The 16,113-nt window shown below is 38.7% G+C and overlaps 2 protein-coding genes across 3 annotated transcripts in view; both read right to left on the bottom strand.

Moving 5' to 3' along the window:
• Positions 1-821: 821 nt before the first annotated feature.
• Positions 822-3,786, bottom strand: LOC149013973 (WAT1-related protein At3g30340-like). Its single transcript, XM_089159379.1, has 7 exons — positions 3,283-3,786; positions 2,917-2,979; positions 2,283-2,399; positions 1,964-2,121; positions 1,628-1,926; positions 1,356-1,507; positions 822-1,186 (listed from the first exon to the last, which is right to left on the bottom strand). Exons 1-7 carry the CDS (start codon positions 3,459-3,461, stop codon positions 1,024-1,026), a joined length of 1,131 nt encoding a protein of 376 aa, XP_089015505.1. The 5' UTR covers positions 3,462-3,786; the 3' UTR covers positions 822-1,023.
• Positions 3,787-7,999: 4,213 nt separating this feature from the next.
• Positions 8,000-16,113, bottom strand: part of LOC149013972 (uncharacterized) — a 51,634-nt gene continuing 43,520 nt past the window's right edge. The window contains exons 8-10 of one of the 2 annotated variants that reach the window (XR_016173906.1): positions 8,893-8,952; positions 8,429-8,772; positions 8,000-8,311 (exon numbers count right to left, since the gene is read on the bottom strand). Coding sequence is in view for 1 of the 2 variants with exons in the window: in XM_089158097.1 (XP_089014223.1) it covers positions 8,494-8,772; positions 8,893-8,952 (339 nt within the window). In the remaining variant the exon portion in view is untranslated. Of the gene's footprint in view, positions 8,773-8,892; positions 8,953-16,113 lie in introns of both variants that reach the window. The other variant, XM_089158097.1, reaches the window with a different exon arrangement.

Genomic DNA, 16,113 nt, shown 5'->3' with positions numbered 1-16,113 from the left:
GAGGAGCTGTTTTGAACGGGTGGAGGTGGGAAAATAGTCATGGGCAAGGGAAGGGGTGGTGGTTGCTGTAGGGGTAGAATTTTGAGTTAGGTTTTGGGGACAATGAGAAAGAAGGACATTTTGGTCATTCACATGGGTGAAGGTATTTTAAGTTTGGACACATTTCAAAATTTAAGGACTTAATAGAAAATGGTCAAAAAATAAGATTGGATATTTTTTAATATTTCAAGTTCACTAGCATGGGTTGGTGGAGAACATCATATAAGTGGACAACCCAGAGTTTGAGCCCAACTTAAATGGTCAACATGGAAAAAAAATCAATTAATGGGTTTGGTTTGGAAGGCACGCTACCCACCAAATATTGGAATTGATCCCTTTAATGTGAAATGAGTTTTCCAGTTAACAATCTTAAAGCCTATATTTTTTTTTTTTTTTTTGGTAAACATCTTAAAGCCTATATTACTACTATATATATATATATTGACATGTGGGCTTATAAGCAGATGGGCCCCCGCCCATTATAAGATGGTTGATCCATGTTCTCTGTATATAAAATGGTAGTGATACAGACTCATTATCTATACCTATCTATCCTCTATTTTTTTTATTTTACTTTTTTGAGTCACCTCATGAGTATATATGTTGATCCAGTGACCAGCAAATAGATATTTGGTTAAGAGCATGGGACAATTACGAGGAGAGTAGTACAATGTCAAGAAATAGAGCATGTGGATAGATATATATATATATATTATCCCTACCCTCCCCAAAGAGAGACAGAAAAACGGAAGAAGAAGAAGAAGAAGACAGAAAGTGAAAGTAATTAAGATTCAGAGAATGTATTGTTGAAAATAAATTAAGTAGTACATGCTTTCTTTCAGGTTCAATTTGAATCATGATCAGCTCAGCAGAGTTTGAACAATAATGATATTGAAGCAGAAAGGTCTCTTATTTAATTTAGTCTTTATATTTTTATATATGTTTAGAAATTTTTCAAGAAAATGAAATAAAAAAGCAGCGCAGCTAGCATTGGGATGTTGAGCCTCGAGGAGGAGGGATGCTCTCATTTGCTACATAGACATGTGTTGTTTGACCTTCCACTTGCTGATCATCGTCTTTGACCTCTTTGCTCTTGCCCCACAAAAGAATGTAGAGACCAACAATTACGAGAAAAGATCCCAAAATGCTGTTCGAAATCGAAACCAATTAAACCATAGTATGATGCATGGATGCAAGGGATTAATTAATTAATTAATTAATAGACAAGAATTAAGAAATAATCAATAATCAATAATCAATAATCAATAATCAATAATCAATAATCAATAATTAACTATCGATCGATCCTCACTCACCTTCCTATATGAAGTTGTTCATGTAGGATGGAGAAATCAAAGGCAGCCACGATGATTTGAATGAGGGGACTGAATGCTGCAGTGAAGAGTGGACCCCTTTTCTTGACGCACCATGCCATGCCCACAAAGCATAAGCCGGATCCCACCATTCCCTGTAGTGTACGTAGCCGTACGTGTAGGTAGGTATATCCGTATATCATATATGGAAGAATTAATTAATAATGATCGATCGAATCGATCGAGAAATTAGGAATAATTAATATACTACTTACGGCATACAAGACGGTCAAGATCTGAGTTTTGCCTCTGAGGATCCAGATGGAAATGATATTGTCCCTGTAAATGAGGAGGGTGAGCACGGCCGACTGAAGAGCGCTGAAGAGTAACATGATGGCGGTGCTGGAATACTGGCATGGGTATTGCTTGGCTATCTTGGCTTGAATAAGGAACCACGACGACCAGCAGATGCTCCCAGCAACCAAGGCTAATGACCCCATCGTCCAACGCTCCGCCCTAGTAGTAGTAGTAGTACTACTACTACTATTCTTGTTGTTGTTGTTGTTGTTGTGTGCTCCTCGTCGTCATCGTCGTCGTGATTACTGAACTACCAGCGCCACCCGGCTCTGAGTAATTCTGGTAATTGGGGTTCAGGTTCGTCAATGCCGTTCCTTTGTACAGTGTCAGCACCATGGCTCCACCAACACACACCACCGTACCCAACGCTTTCGCTTTCCCGCTCTTGCTCCTTAAGTTCAAACTCTCTAACCTGCTCGATCATGGAGTTTTTTTAATACGCGTTAATTCATACATTAGAGGGATCGAGGAGAGCAAGTCGATTTGCATGCATGCATGCAATCAATTGATCTGCTCAACATGTATTAATTATATACTAAATTTGTATATGTGTTATATTAAATTAATCCGCACTTGAATGGTAGAGCCAGTAGGAATGTGATGGCAGGCACCATGTTGATGAAGGCGCAGGCGAAGGTTGCCGAAGTGAAGTCAATCCCATAAAGGAACAGGTTCTGAGTGATGGTTGCCCTGGAAACGCGCGTACAGGAAATTAATTAAAGCTAGCATATATGATGATATACTCTCAGTCTCAGAGTATATATATATATATATATATATATATATATACATATTGGATAAATAATTAATATATAGAAATTTTTAAGTTCCCGCTGCAGTTTTTTTTATTCTATAGCATAACCCCCCGACAGACTATCAATATATAATTAAACAGCTATCGCCGTTGTCGGCATTAATTACTAATTATTAAGAACAAAATCTGTCGGTTTGGTTGCCGTAGAATTAACTGCTCTATCGATCGATCTCAAGGATCAATGGGTGCGCGCAGGAAGCTATTTATTATTATATATGAATTATCATTAATCCATCGTTAATTGATATATTATTAATATATATATTGTGATTATCACTGTCACGGGAGATCATAATGCATGCATGCTTAATTGGGTCATGAATCATGATCGATGTGTGGAATTGTGATGGCGTCGGGGAGTGGAGTGAGGGAAATCAAGCACGCTTCACCAACCCGACTATTGCACTGAAGAAAAGGCGACACAAGGTGGGAGCTGTGAGTTTTGGTCTGGTTTTCCTGCACAATTAAGCGATATATATATATATGCCAGATTAGAAAATCACCCAAATATCAAACTATCAAATTATCAAATTATCAAATTAAAGGAAGGAGAAGAAGAAACCCTCAGTTGCAAGCAAGCAAGCTAATATAAATATATGTATAGTACTGGTGCTGTAATAATCAACCAATTATATATATATGGCCTGATGACGGGGACGAATGAATGAATGAATGAAGAAAGGGTTTCTTCAATTCAATTAAAATTTAGAATTAAATTTAAGTACGTAGGTAAGGTAAGGTAGGTAGGTAGGTACGTACCTTTCCCAAAAATAGGCAATGGGGGCTAAGAAAACGGTGGAGATGGACTGGCGGTAGGTGACCAGGACCAGGTGGTTCATTCCCTCCTGAAGCACCTTCTTGAGAAGCACATTTACAACCGCTAAGGCAATATCTATGCCCACCATTGCCAGCACCGGCTGCCATTCCTCGCACCACATGTTCCGATTATGATCTGCAAAGCAATTTCTAGTCAAGGATTTGATGGGGTTTCACGGGGAGGTGCTCCGTGCTCGCGTGCTCGCGTGCTCGCTTGCTCGCTTGCTCGCTTGCTCGCTAGCGGATCGATGAGTCAATTCAATGCAAATGCAGGGCTGCCGGATGGATATATATACATATACGCGCGCGCGTGCATGCGTAAGTAGCTAGTTGTAATCAATCGATCGATCGATCTGCAGCTAGCAGATTGGCATATTAATGGTCTACTATATATATCCAGATCGAATTTATTTACGATAGAACTACAAGGCAGAAGCTTATAATGCATCAGAGAAAGAAAGTTAGCTAACAAGCAAAACTCGATCAGAGTAAGTAGGAATAAAGCAGGGCCGGCCTTTTGATTTGAAAAGAAAAATATAATATAAAAAATTCTGGGGGTTCCAGGCAAAGCAAATTGCATGCAAGATCTCATCACTTTACGAATCAAGTTGGGAATTCTTTATATAATATATATATTACGCTGTCCTCGTCTTTTGCTTTTGACTCCTTTTTAGCGGATCCTTTCTTCCCATATGCAGCCAGCCAATGCGAGCGTCGACGTCATTATATATTATTCTATCCTGGAAGCTGGAGAGCTATTTAATTATTTTGTTGAAACTTAACCAACCGTTGGCAATTAATGGATGCCTGGGTGGTAGCTATAATAATAGCCTATATATATAGCTAGGGAATCTCAGTTCTCAACATGCATTATATATATACATACACCGATACACGTATATATATAATATAGTATAGTCACTATAGTGCTAGGTACTGCTACCACCAGCACCAGGTCACTGGAATGACTGAATGGACTCTCATCATCAATAGCCAGCCGATCCTCGATCTAGCTAGTTGCTCTACAGGCCCTTAGGATTTCCATCATCGATCTTTCTCTCTTTCTTTCTTTCTTTCTTTCTTTCTTTCTTTATAATGTCTATCCATATCCATCTATCTATCTGCCTAATGTACGTATCGTTTGATCTCTAAATCTTCCCAAACTACGGCTGTCCAGGTTAGGTATACAGCATCATGTATACATCATTAGTGGACTACAACAGACCACTGCAGTTCCCAGATGGGATAGCACTTGGGATGGGACTCGAGATGAGATTCGACATGAGCTCTCTCTCCTTCTCTCTAGATCTGCTGCCAGCCAGGGCCCCAGTATTGGTTGGCTATTCTTCTTGTTCTTCATGTGGATGCTGCGGGCTGTGGTTGTAGTTGTGGTTGTGGCTGTGGCTGTGACTGACTGTGACTGTGGTTGATCCTGATCAGACAAAAGTTGTCACCGGCCGATGTCGTCCTTCCATTAAAACCCCTTTTTTTCTTTTGGTAGAACCGTCCACCATACCTTATTACTGTTTTTGAAAAGAAGAACACTCCCGATCAGCATCTCTGCAGAATCGATTGGAAGGGCCCAGGTGGAAGGTATATATAAGACCATATGCATATTTAATCCACATCCATCCTTCTCTCTTTCTTCAATTATATTCTCTTCTGTCTTTACCCATAAAAGAATTTATATTCTCTTCTGTCATGATCTATGATCATATGCCAACAGATACGATTGAACAAACGATGATTGCATGCATGTAGCATCTCATTATATTGTATCATTATTATTGTTAATGCACCCCAAAATTGAGGTTTTAAAGCACTGACATCTCACTTTATGTTTAAAAAAGACAAACACCCCAATTCATTAAACACACTAGTCCATCCTGTTAGTGAAACTGTTAGTTAATCCATTGTTTGTTTTTCTTTAATTTCAAAAATACCCTTACTAAAATCTTAGAAAAAAATCTAAACAAACATCCTTAGAAAATCCTTAGAAAAGTATTTAGAATGATTCAAACAGGTGGGTGAAGAATCCCTTCGCCCATCTTCTACCTCTACCCCTCTCTTTGCCTGTTGGTGTTAGGGTCTAATGTCGGCCATGGAGAGGATGCCAGGTCCAGTGTGCTTCTTGATGAAGTTTTCACCGGCAAATTTGGCACCGCAGATGGACACTACTGGATTTGGTGGCAGCTTCTCGTGTCTCCAAGTAACGGAGAAGCTCCATCTCCACCACCGAACTAAATTCCGGGTTATTCTATTCCCTTGGTTCTCACGATCTCATTCAAGTAAATCCATGTTTCTCCAAATTTACGAATCGATCTCATGTTGCTTTGATCTGGTCTAATCTCTGTTTGATAGATATTGTAGATTTCATTCCATGTTGTGTAGAGTGGAGATCGGCGGGCTTGTCCTTCAAAACGAGATACTGTAGACTCCACCTCCCTCCGCATCTCTCCTCGTCTCAAACCCTGGTTCATCGTTTACGCCCTTCACCATCGCAACCGTTCCCTCACCTCTACTTTCGCTTTCAACCCTTTCTCTCGCGTTTGGCTTCACATCCAAAATACCCATTTCACCACCACCACCTCCTCCTCTGTCAACGGCACACTCCGCTTGTCTGACTCACCTTCTCTACTCACTCTCCAACATCGGATTCTCCTCCTACTTCGATCCACTTCACCTGATTTGGCACCATATTAGAGCCCTATTTGTGTGGCACGAAAACCCCATCATCGTATGCCTCAGGTCTAGCATCCTTATCGCCGGTGGCACCTGTGATTTCAACGACAACCCACTCGCTTATTTCTATGGGGAACTCTCGACCTCAAGAAGGGATTCAAAATGAAAAACATATATAATATATCAAATAGAAGAGAAAAATGAATCTCTAAAGAGAAAATCCAGAAATTGCATTGATTTCATTGTTGGGTCGTATAGTAAGAGATCTAGGGTGTCGAACAGTGAGAGAAATAGGGGCGGGCTGTGGTCACCGACGGGGAGGGGATCTGATCGTTGCCGGCAGTGGGCGATTTTCAGTGGTGGTGACTATTTTCCGGTGTGGGATGGAAAGAAGATGAGTGAAGGGATTCTCCCTTCAGCCACCTATGGTTGGGTGAATCATTTTAAATGCTCTAAATATAAGGATATTTTGGTCATTTTATTCTTTCATGAAATTTTATTTTATTTTTGATAAATGAGAATAAGATTTATTAGAGAATAAATCTGATAGAGAAGAATATAATAGTCTTCGTGATAATATAACTAACCATTCTAACAGAATAGGGCATTTGTGTTTTTCAAACATAAAGTGCGGTGTCAATGCTTTAAGATCTCTATTTTGGGTGTAAATGCAATTTGTTATTATTATTATTATTATTATTATTATTATTATTATCATCATCATCATCATCATCATCATCATCATCATCACCATTGGTGCATGGTTATTGCTGTTCACAGCCCCATCCATGCATGCACCGACATTATAACCATTTGTAACTAATGGAACTAATAATCAAGTTAATGAATTTTTCTCCTTTTTGATTAATTAGCACATGCACCAGTGGCCAGTGAACGGTCTCTCCTACTTTGAGTCTTAGAAAAGTTCTTTTTTCCGTTCGTAAGAGGGTTTAGAAGAGATGCTTTCCTCTCAGCTTCGCAGACGGAATTAATCCCTGGACTTTGGAATGTAATACCCTCTGTCGGAGCAATCGTATTTTATCTGAAGGGAATCAACATTTCCTCTCACCCCCCAAAAAAAAAAAATAATAATAAAATATAAAAAAATCTTAATATAAAAATAATATTTATATCTGAATGCAACATTTAGTCTAAGACTGGGTTAATAAAGAAGGGTGAAAATTTTCCTTTCAAGAGAATCAAGAAGAAGTTGGAACTTGTTTAAATCTTTTTAGTTGTCAAGAAGAAGTTCAAAATTTGAACGAGAAATCGGATGGAATAAATTCGAAGACAATGACATCCGACAGTCAAGGAACCTCCATCGTTGCATTCATTCCCACAGTTCTTGATTGCTCCATGGGGTTCAGACTTGAAGTGGATTTTGACTTGGTGTTCGCCCTTTAAGCCTCTTTTAATTTCCACCAAGAAAGAATCCCCATGGCTAGTAAATGAGTTAGATTTCAAAATTTTCATTTTAAATCTCACAACTAGTGAATATGATTGGCCTAAAAATTAACTCCTCACCATTTTAGACAAGGTGATAGTCATCATTAGGAAATCTTCACGACCTATCTCAAAGCAAACAAAGAAAATCATTCTTGATTTCTCTCTCCTGTCCCCTCTTCTTCTCTACTCCTTTCTTTCTCCTCTGTTTTGTTCCCCTTTTCTTCTTTTCCTTTCAAGGAATGACCTAAGCAATGCCCACAGCAATCTCAAAGCACTGCTATTCTCTTCTCTCTTTGTCTCGAGTTCCCATTGACCAGAATTCTGCTACTTTTGCGTGACAATCCTGTTCCTCTTTGGGTGCATGGGTTTTTGGGTTCTTTTTTCTTCCACAAGAAGAGATAGGAAAAAGAAAGCATTCATTTCCTTCATTTCACTGGAGATGCGGCAGAACCTACCTATTGGATATATATATATATATATAATTGGATTGGGGTTTGCCTCATTACCCTTGAACTTTAAAAATAATAATAATAATAATATATATTGAATATATGTGCTTATTAAACATAAAATGGGGTATTAGTTCAATAATGCCTCTATTTTGAGGTATCATCGTAATTTGCTCAAAGAAAAATGAAACAGGCTAACAAATTTATCAGAAAAAAATGAATACTTGAGACCTGGTATTTTAAGTAGTAGTAGTAACTTCGCTAATCACAGAAAGCGTATTTAGTCAATTCTTCCATGGTAGCACAGGCGGTTTCAACGGAAATCATCACATCAACCAGTCATAAGCAGACCAATAATGTTGAGAACATCTGGTGATGCTTGGCCAATGAAACACCTGTCTCATCACATTATGTCAATTTCATTCCATTTTAAATCCAATGGAAAGGAAAACGTCTAAAAGGGAAGAAAAATTTGGAAAAGTCTGGTACGAAACTTAAACCTAAACTCCTACCAAGATGACAAAATTGAATGACATGAGACAGCTTTGCCCCCAATATGATCAAAGATTTGATGCCTTCAGTTTTCTCCCTTCTTGGGACTCTGCAATGAAAAACCTAAAGCAGACGAAATGGTCTCAGGATCCTTGACGTTCATAACATCAGGTGAAGAGCTCCTCCCTTGTCCAGCTTCTTCAGATGGAAAATCACCTTCGTTGTTGCCTGGGGACTTGGAATGAGATAACTGCTGCAGCCCACCACCAGAACCATTTCCTAGCAGACTTCTGTAGATAGCCATAGCCTGAGCCATCATGCTGGCAGGATTGGAAGCTGTGCTAGGGAGAAGCATAGTTGTGCCCTGTATGCAGACAATTTTTCCCCCCCACAGTAAATGTATGCAGCCAATTAGAAAATGAAAGAATTAACTCTGTAACATATCATTCTCCACACATTCAGTGTCTTTTGATCCCTTATTTACCTCCTTAGCAATGTTACCAAAGGCTTGGATATACTGTTCTGCAATTCTCAAGCTTGCTGCCTGCCAAAAAGCCCAAGACACTGTCAAAGCTTAAATGCATAAGATCCAGGCTTTATACTGTGGTCTTCCAGTCATAGCATACTTAGATTGTGAATCCTAAAATTGACACCAAAACCAACACTATTTGGTTTCTCAAAGGTACAATACCTCGTGAAACAGTAAGAAACAAGCAAGCAAATTCCAATCATTTATGGATCATGAGGAAGTGAGAATCACAGAAATAATCTCCAATATGGTATGGTATCATAATTTTGCAGATGACAGGGAACTGATGTAGGGGTACCCTCGAGACTAGAGATCCTACAAGGGCTGGTAATGTGTACTCTAGGTGGGTACAAGTTCTAATGAGAAAATATCAAACATAGGGGATTGCAGCAGCAAATAAATGATCAACATGCAACTTAGACAAAATGAATAGAGCAATATAACAGCCTGAATTAGCTTGCAAGACTAAGCCAAAACTCATTTAGAGCACATGGGGTGGGAATTACAACATATAATTAGTTGAATGCAAATTTATCAGAAGTGCCAAAAGTACAGTTGCTCTGCCAGTCAGAAGATCCAACAACTATCAGAAAATATCAGCAAAAAATAATGTGAAGGATCCTAGAATTTAATGCACATAAACCTACTGCAGGAAGAGAAATAAACAAGCTGGCTCTAGGTAGAAAAATTAAATATTGTAAACAGTATCAGGTGCAAACAGGGGCAGTGATTAGTAAATAAAATAGAGAAATAAAGTACCTGCTGGTCCTGGGTATGGTACAAAACAGTAGTTAGATAACTAAAAAAAGAAACACAGGGTACAGTTAAAGGAACTACAATAAGCAGGATGGGGTTTTGGCTGTGAGAATAAGAGAGGTAGAAATCAAAAAGAAAAAATGCAGCAGGTTTGTTGAACAGAAAAGAAACGAGGGAAATAATGGGAAAGGAGGCAATAAGGAGCTGCCATAAGGAATGCAGGGGAAGGACGACCCCTGCCGGGAAAAGAATGGGGGAGGCAAAAAAAGAAAAGAAGAGGGACAGCAGGTGACAGTCGACAGGGAGAAGAATGACAATTAAAAAAAAATGAAAAAAGGGAGGGGTGGGAGCAGCAAGAATCATAGTTGTCAAGGCGGCGCCTAGGAGTCCAGGCGGTCCTCAAGGGTGTAAGGCAAGCTTTGCCTTATATGATGTGCATAAGGCGACCTTGGCCCTCAAGGCGTCGCCTCGGGGACAGAAGCGGAGAGGGGGTAGGGTTATGAAGAGAGATAAAAGGAGGAAGAAGAGTGCTCACCAAGAATGTGAGACAGGAATGATGCCAGGAGAGAGAAGGTTTCATGTGCAGGAAAAAAAATATTTCCACCATTGCAATCATTGTGAATGCACTTGTTTTTGTAAGAGAAGTCCCAAAATTCAAAAACCTAATTAGTCTTCCCACTAATATTCTAATTTTAAGGTTAAAATTGTAAATCCCCATAAAATACACTTAAATGAACCAACCTATAAGCTGATTAGAACCCATGGATCGATCCAACGCCCATTTTGACAAAATTGTTGCTAGTCCACAAGCCCTCTAAGCTGATTACAATTCAATTTCTCTTTTCTTTAACAAAAATTGTTGCTTATCCAGAAATGATGATCCCAATCCTTACCCCATATCCATATGAAGACATTACTAGTAGCAAATGACTCCCCATATCCACTCCTATGTCCATATGCTGCAGTGTTCTCAAAGGAAGGGCCACCAGCAAATCCACCATATGCTCCATAACCACCATATGGTGCTGATCTAATGGTCTCTCCATAGCGCTGTCCTAGGTATCAGTGAACAATGGTGCTCGCCAGTGTCCAAATTCTCAAGGCTCCCTTAAGCTCATGGATTCCTTGGTGCCTGACAAGGTGGCTATATGCATTGGATATCCATATCTCTCATCCTCAGCTCAAAGGTTGTGATGAGGTTAGCTGAAGGTACATCCACCATGATTCACATCTTATGTTGCATGAGTGAACTGAGACTCTCTTGTGAACCACACCGGCCTTGCTGACTCCCAAACCCAGCTTATTGCCCTTGGAACTGATGTAAGCAAGCTTACCTCCCCCCCCCCCCCCCCCCCTCGAACCAGTAAGTTGGGCCCAAGAACCAAGTCCACTGGCCCATCAACTGGCCTGGCCGAATTTTACAATGGGTTATTTGGCCTTTTTCCCACTTCAGTTGGACACTAAATTAGTCTAGTAGTTTTCTTTATATTTTTGTGAGTCCATATCTTATTATTATTATTTTTTTAGTTGAGTTAGTATTGAGAATCTGAGTCAGAGATGGAGTCCAAATTGGAAGCAATTTTAAAGTGAGACTCCTTTTGGATAAATAGATATTAAGCTACAAGTTCTTTTTCTTTTAGATTTTTATAGTTGTTATCTATTTAGTTGTAGAGGGGATCCTAGTCTATAAGGGATCCTCAAGCTGAGTCAAGTTAGGTTTCCTCTAAGTGTAAGGTTATTTAAAGCCCCCTCCTCTCTGTAAACAGACAAGTTGAATTGAATAAACAAAATCAGAGTCTTGAAGGAAATCAAGTCTTGGTCTTCTTATGAGGGCCATGGCGGGTATTAAAGCTCATCTTCTTCAAATTTCAGCAAGATTTTTCCATCTCCAACAGCACTTCAACACTCACAGCAGCCTCTCTCCTTCAATCAAGTACAGCCCCCCGCATCCCCCTTCAAGCCCTTCCTCTCTCTTCCCTACCCCACGACTCCCTCCCCCACCCCATCCTTCCAGCGCAAGCCACCCAGCACCCTCCCCTACCCTGCGGAAACCCTAGAAACCATTCCCCACCCCTCCCAAACTCTGCAGCACCTCTCCCCAGCCCCTTTCCTCCCCTATTTTCCCCCCTTTCTTGATTTTGCAGCAGTTCTGAAATTTTTCAGAACAGAAAAGAAAGAAAGAAAGAAAGAAAGAACCCAAATCCTATAACAGCATATTTTCCTAAACTTTCCTAGGCTTAACCATAGGCTTTCCTTTCCATCCTAGGTAAGTCTGGGTATCTCCAACACATCCCATATTTCTTTGTTAAAACCCTAACATCATCCTTCCAATTTATCCCAACCCATTTAGGACTGTTAATTGAGCTTTCCCCCATCTCTTTCACCATCATAGAGGGTATTATAATCATCATGGTCCACCTCAAATATCCCATCTAACTTGATCGGGCTATTATCACGTTCCATCCCTAGTTTAATATGCTTCTCTCTAAATCTCATACTATAATGTACATAAACTAGGTAATCTACCGCTTCACACCTATTTGGTTCCACCTCATAAAGTGAATGAGGTTGAATGTTGCAGCTACACTCATAGTGGCAAAACATGTATGTGAGAGCACTTTACATGCATATATTGCCAAGTTGGGTGAGTCATCCCCATATTGCAGCAACCACTCAACTGCAACAAATATATGGAATTCAATTAATAGCCTTATAGACTAAAATATAAAACTAAAAGAGACTATCTGAAGCTTTGGACTAATAGACAATAGTGCTTTCACGAGCCAACATTGCCACTGATCGGCCAAAACCCTTGGCATCCCTAAAAGCCTTCATCTAAAATTAACAATAACTAGGTTAGTATAAAATTACCCTTACTAAACTACTACACAATACATAATACCAACTAATTCCACCTTGAAATTGATAATTGCTTGTTCGAATGGACATGGTTCTATCCTCTCCATAACATTTTGGACTGCATTGATCAAATCTTGCCCCATCCCAAGTTGATGCTTGTAGTGGTGCTAGGATTTAGATAATATGCTAAAAAGAATAAGAGGGAATAGAAAGAAACTCAACAAGATTGTTGAAGTATGTACACTTGGGCTATTTACTGTTCACGACACTATTCACGTGAACAGTAAAAAAATCTGTTTTTACTGTTCACGGTACTGTTCACGTGAACAATATATGCTAGTGATGCTACTCTACTTTCTATTTCTAATGTTGGAGTATTGCTACATAAGTTTTGGGAGTTTTTAGAAAGCATAGTTTCTATTTTGGTGGTAGTTTCTATTTTCAAAATTTTCTATTTTAGGAGCTAGGAAGTTACTAAAGTTGTAATTTTTTGTTTCCTTTTTCTAAAGGACAATTACTTATCTCTCAAGTTGTATTAGATTCATTAGAAGCTATAAATAAAAGGGCTTTGTGATTCTAGACTCTTAAGCAAGAATCACAAGCCTCTTCTACTAGTTCTTCGTCTCTCTTCTCTTCTTCTTCTTCTCTCTTTTCTTTTTTCAAGTTCAGCTGTTGTTTTGATTATTTAATGCTTGTTTTCTAACATGGCATCAGAGCAAGTTTAATCAACCTAGGGACTGTTTTCTCTATCTTGGCTGCCCTGTTTTTTTTCTTCTTCTTCTTTTTTTTTTTTTTTTTTTTTTTTTTTTTTTTTTTTATTTTTTTTTTTTTTTTTTTTTAATTTTTCTCATCTAGGGTAGCCCCAACCTTTGCTGCAGTAATTGTGAATGGCTATCCTTCCTCTTTGACTTTTGAAGCACCGAATATCTATGTATTAATACTACAAAAAGGCCCCAAGCTTTCTGGGGATATGTCTACCTATTTGATTCAACTGAGGCTGCTACTACCTTCTTTTTTTTGGTGCACATCTGAAGTTCGATCTGCACTATCCTAATGTCCTGGGATTCCTCTTGATTCTTGCGAAGATATCCCTATAATTCGGATTGCAAGACCTCAGTATTGTCTTCCATTGTTTGTGCTATAAGTTCTGCTACAAGTCGTATACTAGTACCCTTGTTTCAATGAATTTCTCTGTTCTGAAAAATTGGATTGCAAGACCTAAGTATTGTCTTCCATTGTTTGTGCTATAAGTTCTGCTACAAGTCGTATACTAGTACCCCTGTTTCAATGAATTTCTCTGTTCTAAAAAATTATACTGCTACCGTCTTGCTTTACTACTGCTTCCGTTGTTTATTTCAGAATCAAGTTTAGCCCTTCTTTTTATCTACAACTTCTACAAAGACCTAGAGGACTACTTTTCCTTCATATCAAGATCTGTTAGAGTTTCAAAACTTGCAGAAGTTTGTTGCTATGGTCCGAGATCTAATATTATTTGCTACTGCAACTACTATTATTGCACTTATTCTGAGTGGATTGCTGCAACGACTACTGCAATTTTGAGATTCCAAGCTGGTTCAATTTTTTTTTTCCTGATCTAATTTGCTCCTGCCTAAGGGTTAGTGGTGGTCCAGAATTATTTTTTTCCCCCTTGGTGAACAAGACTTTGTCCTATGAGACGATTTTCTGCTACTTGATCAGCTTTATTGATGAATAATACACTGCTCTGTGGTTGCTACTTTTCCTTCTTGGTTTCTTTTGTGCTCATACTTTAAGATGCTTGTCACTGGTCATCTTTAATTGTCCACGTGTAATCTACACGTGGGGGAGAATGGTACATTATTCTATATCTACTAAAGATGTGTTGATGGATATTATTTGTGAAGATCTTTGTCCTCAACTTATGGCATTCTACAACAATATCATTACCTATATTTACTTATATTGTCCTTTACCTGACTACTTGGTCCGCAGTAACCCATACTGTATTTTACCTTACTTACTTAGTCCGTAGTATCCCATACTACCTTACCAACTTGGTCCACAATAATCAATATTGCCTTTTACCTACCCATGCTTTACCTATTACTTGCCTTCTTGTGAAGCATTTATATGGACATTGGAGTTGCAATTTTGAAGATTTAGTGTGGATATTTCTCCCTACTACCGGCATTATATGGATAGTGTCTTTGATCCTGCTATACTTATGGACTTTGTTCGTCTTTAACATCGTCGATTGTTCTCAATATTGGGTGGTTCTATTGACATGAAGAATTAAAGTTTTTTTTAAGTTGGTGTTGATTATCTCCTGGTGAACTTTTCTCGTGTTTATCAACATCTGCCATTGCTACACGATTCAAGATTGGTGCTACTTTTCAAGTTTATTCTTATTGTGCAAGTCGAAGTTTTCTTTGTGTACACTCCAGCTTAAGGGGGAGTGTTGAAGTATATACACTTGGGCTATTTATTGTTCACGACACTATTCACGTGAATAGTAAACAATATGTTTTTACTGTTCACGTGAACAGTAAAATCATATTGTTTACTGTTCACGTGAACAGTATATGTTAGTGATGCTACTCTACTTTCTATTTCTAATGTTGGAGTATTGCTACATAAGTTTTGGGAGTTTTTAGAAAGCATAGTTTCTATTTTGGTGGTAATTTCTATTTTCAAAATTTTCTATTTTAGGAGCTAGGAAGTTACTAAAGTTGTAATTTTTTGTTTCCTTTTTCTAGAGGACAATTACTTGTCTCTCAAGTAGTATTAGATTCATTAGAAGCTATAAATAAAAGGGCTCTATGATTCTAGACTCCTAAGCAAGAATCATAAGCCTCTTCTACTAGTTCTTCATCTCTCTTCTCTTCTTCTTCTTCTTCTCTCTTTTCTTTGTTCAAGTTCAGCTACTGTTTTGATTATTTAATGCTTGTTTTCTAACAAAGATAATTAGTTTAGTTGAAAACAATAAGCTACCAAGTACCAAGTAAAAACTCGCCAGCCTTATGTAGTGGGTGTTGCAACTGCCTCTGCAATTGTTCCTAGATTATCTGAAGGAATTTCTTGTTACCCCTTGGGAAGACTTGTTCAACTTGCAGGTTCATCATATCCATTGCAGCCCATATATGTGGTAAAGTTGGCTTCCTTTATTGGTATACCAACTTTAGCACCATCACTATAGGGTCAAGAGCCTTTACCACTTTCTTCAAACTCTCCTATAAGCTATCACTAGAAATGGTGGCTTGGGGTACTCTTCCTCTTGGGGTTGCAAAACCCTCCTAGTTGAACCACTCTTCTAAGGCAAACATGGACATAAGGCCGATTTTCTTAGCCTCAAAGCTTTTTAATGCAACCCAATTAGTCGTAAACCTTGTAATTGCCAGCCTAAGTAAAGAACCACCACACTTTGTTCTCAACATATGCAATGTGTAACCATGGTTGTAGATGAAGTGTTGGCTAATCCAAATTGAATGAACTAAGAGAGCTAGGGACAAGTGCTAGGATCTAGATTAGTCTGAGGACCCACGAAATTGATTTCAACGCCACTTTTTTTTTACTCCTTGAAAT

Source organism: Hakea prostrata, chromosome 6 (assembly GCF_041222555.1).
Source record: "Hakea prostrata isolate BN-2017 chromosome 6, UWA_Hpros_2, whole genome shotgun sequence".
NCBI classification, from domain to species: Eukaryota; Viridiplantae; Streptophyta; class Magnoliopsida; order Proteales; family Proteaceae; genus Hakea; species Hakea prostrata.
This window is presented reverse-complemented; position numbering and strand designations above follow the sequence as displayed.

Excerpts from the sequence above, each read along its gene's own strand:
- LOC149013973 (XM_089159379.1), bottom strand. The coding sequence starts at position 3,461 with ATGTGGTGCGAGGAATGGCAGCCGGTGCTGGCAATGGTGGGCATAGAT. Across the intron at positions 2,122-2,282 it reads CTACTGGCTCTACCATTCAA|GTTAGAGAGTTTGAACTTAA; the intron begins GTGCGGATTAAT and ends ATGATCGAGCAG. Across the intron at positions 1,927-1,963 it reads CTCAGAGCCGGGTGGCGCTG|CACACAACAACAACAACAAC; the intron begins GTAGTTCAGTAA and ends GACGACGAGGAG.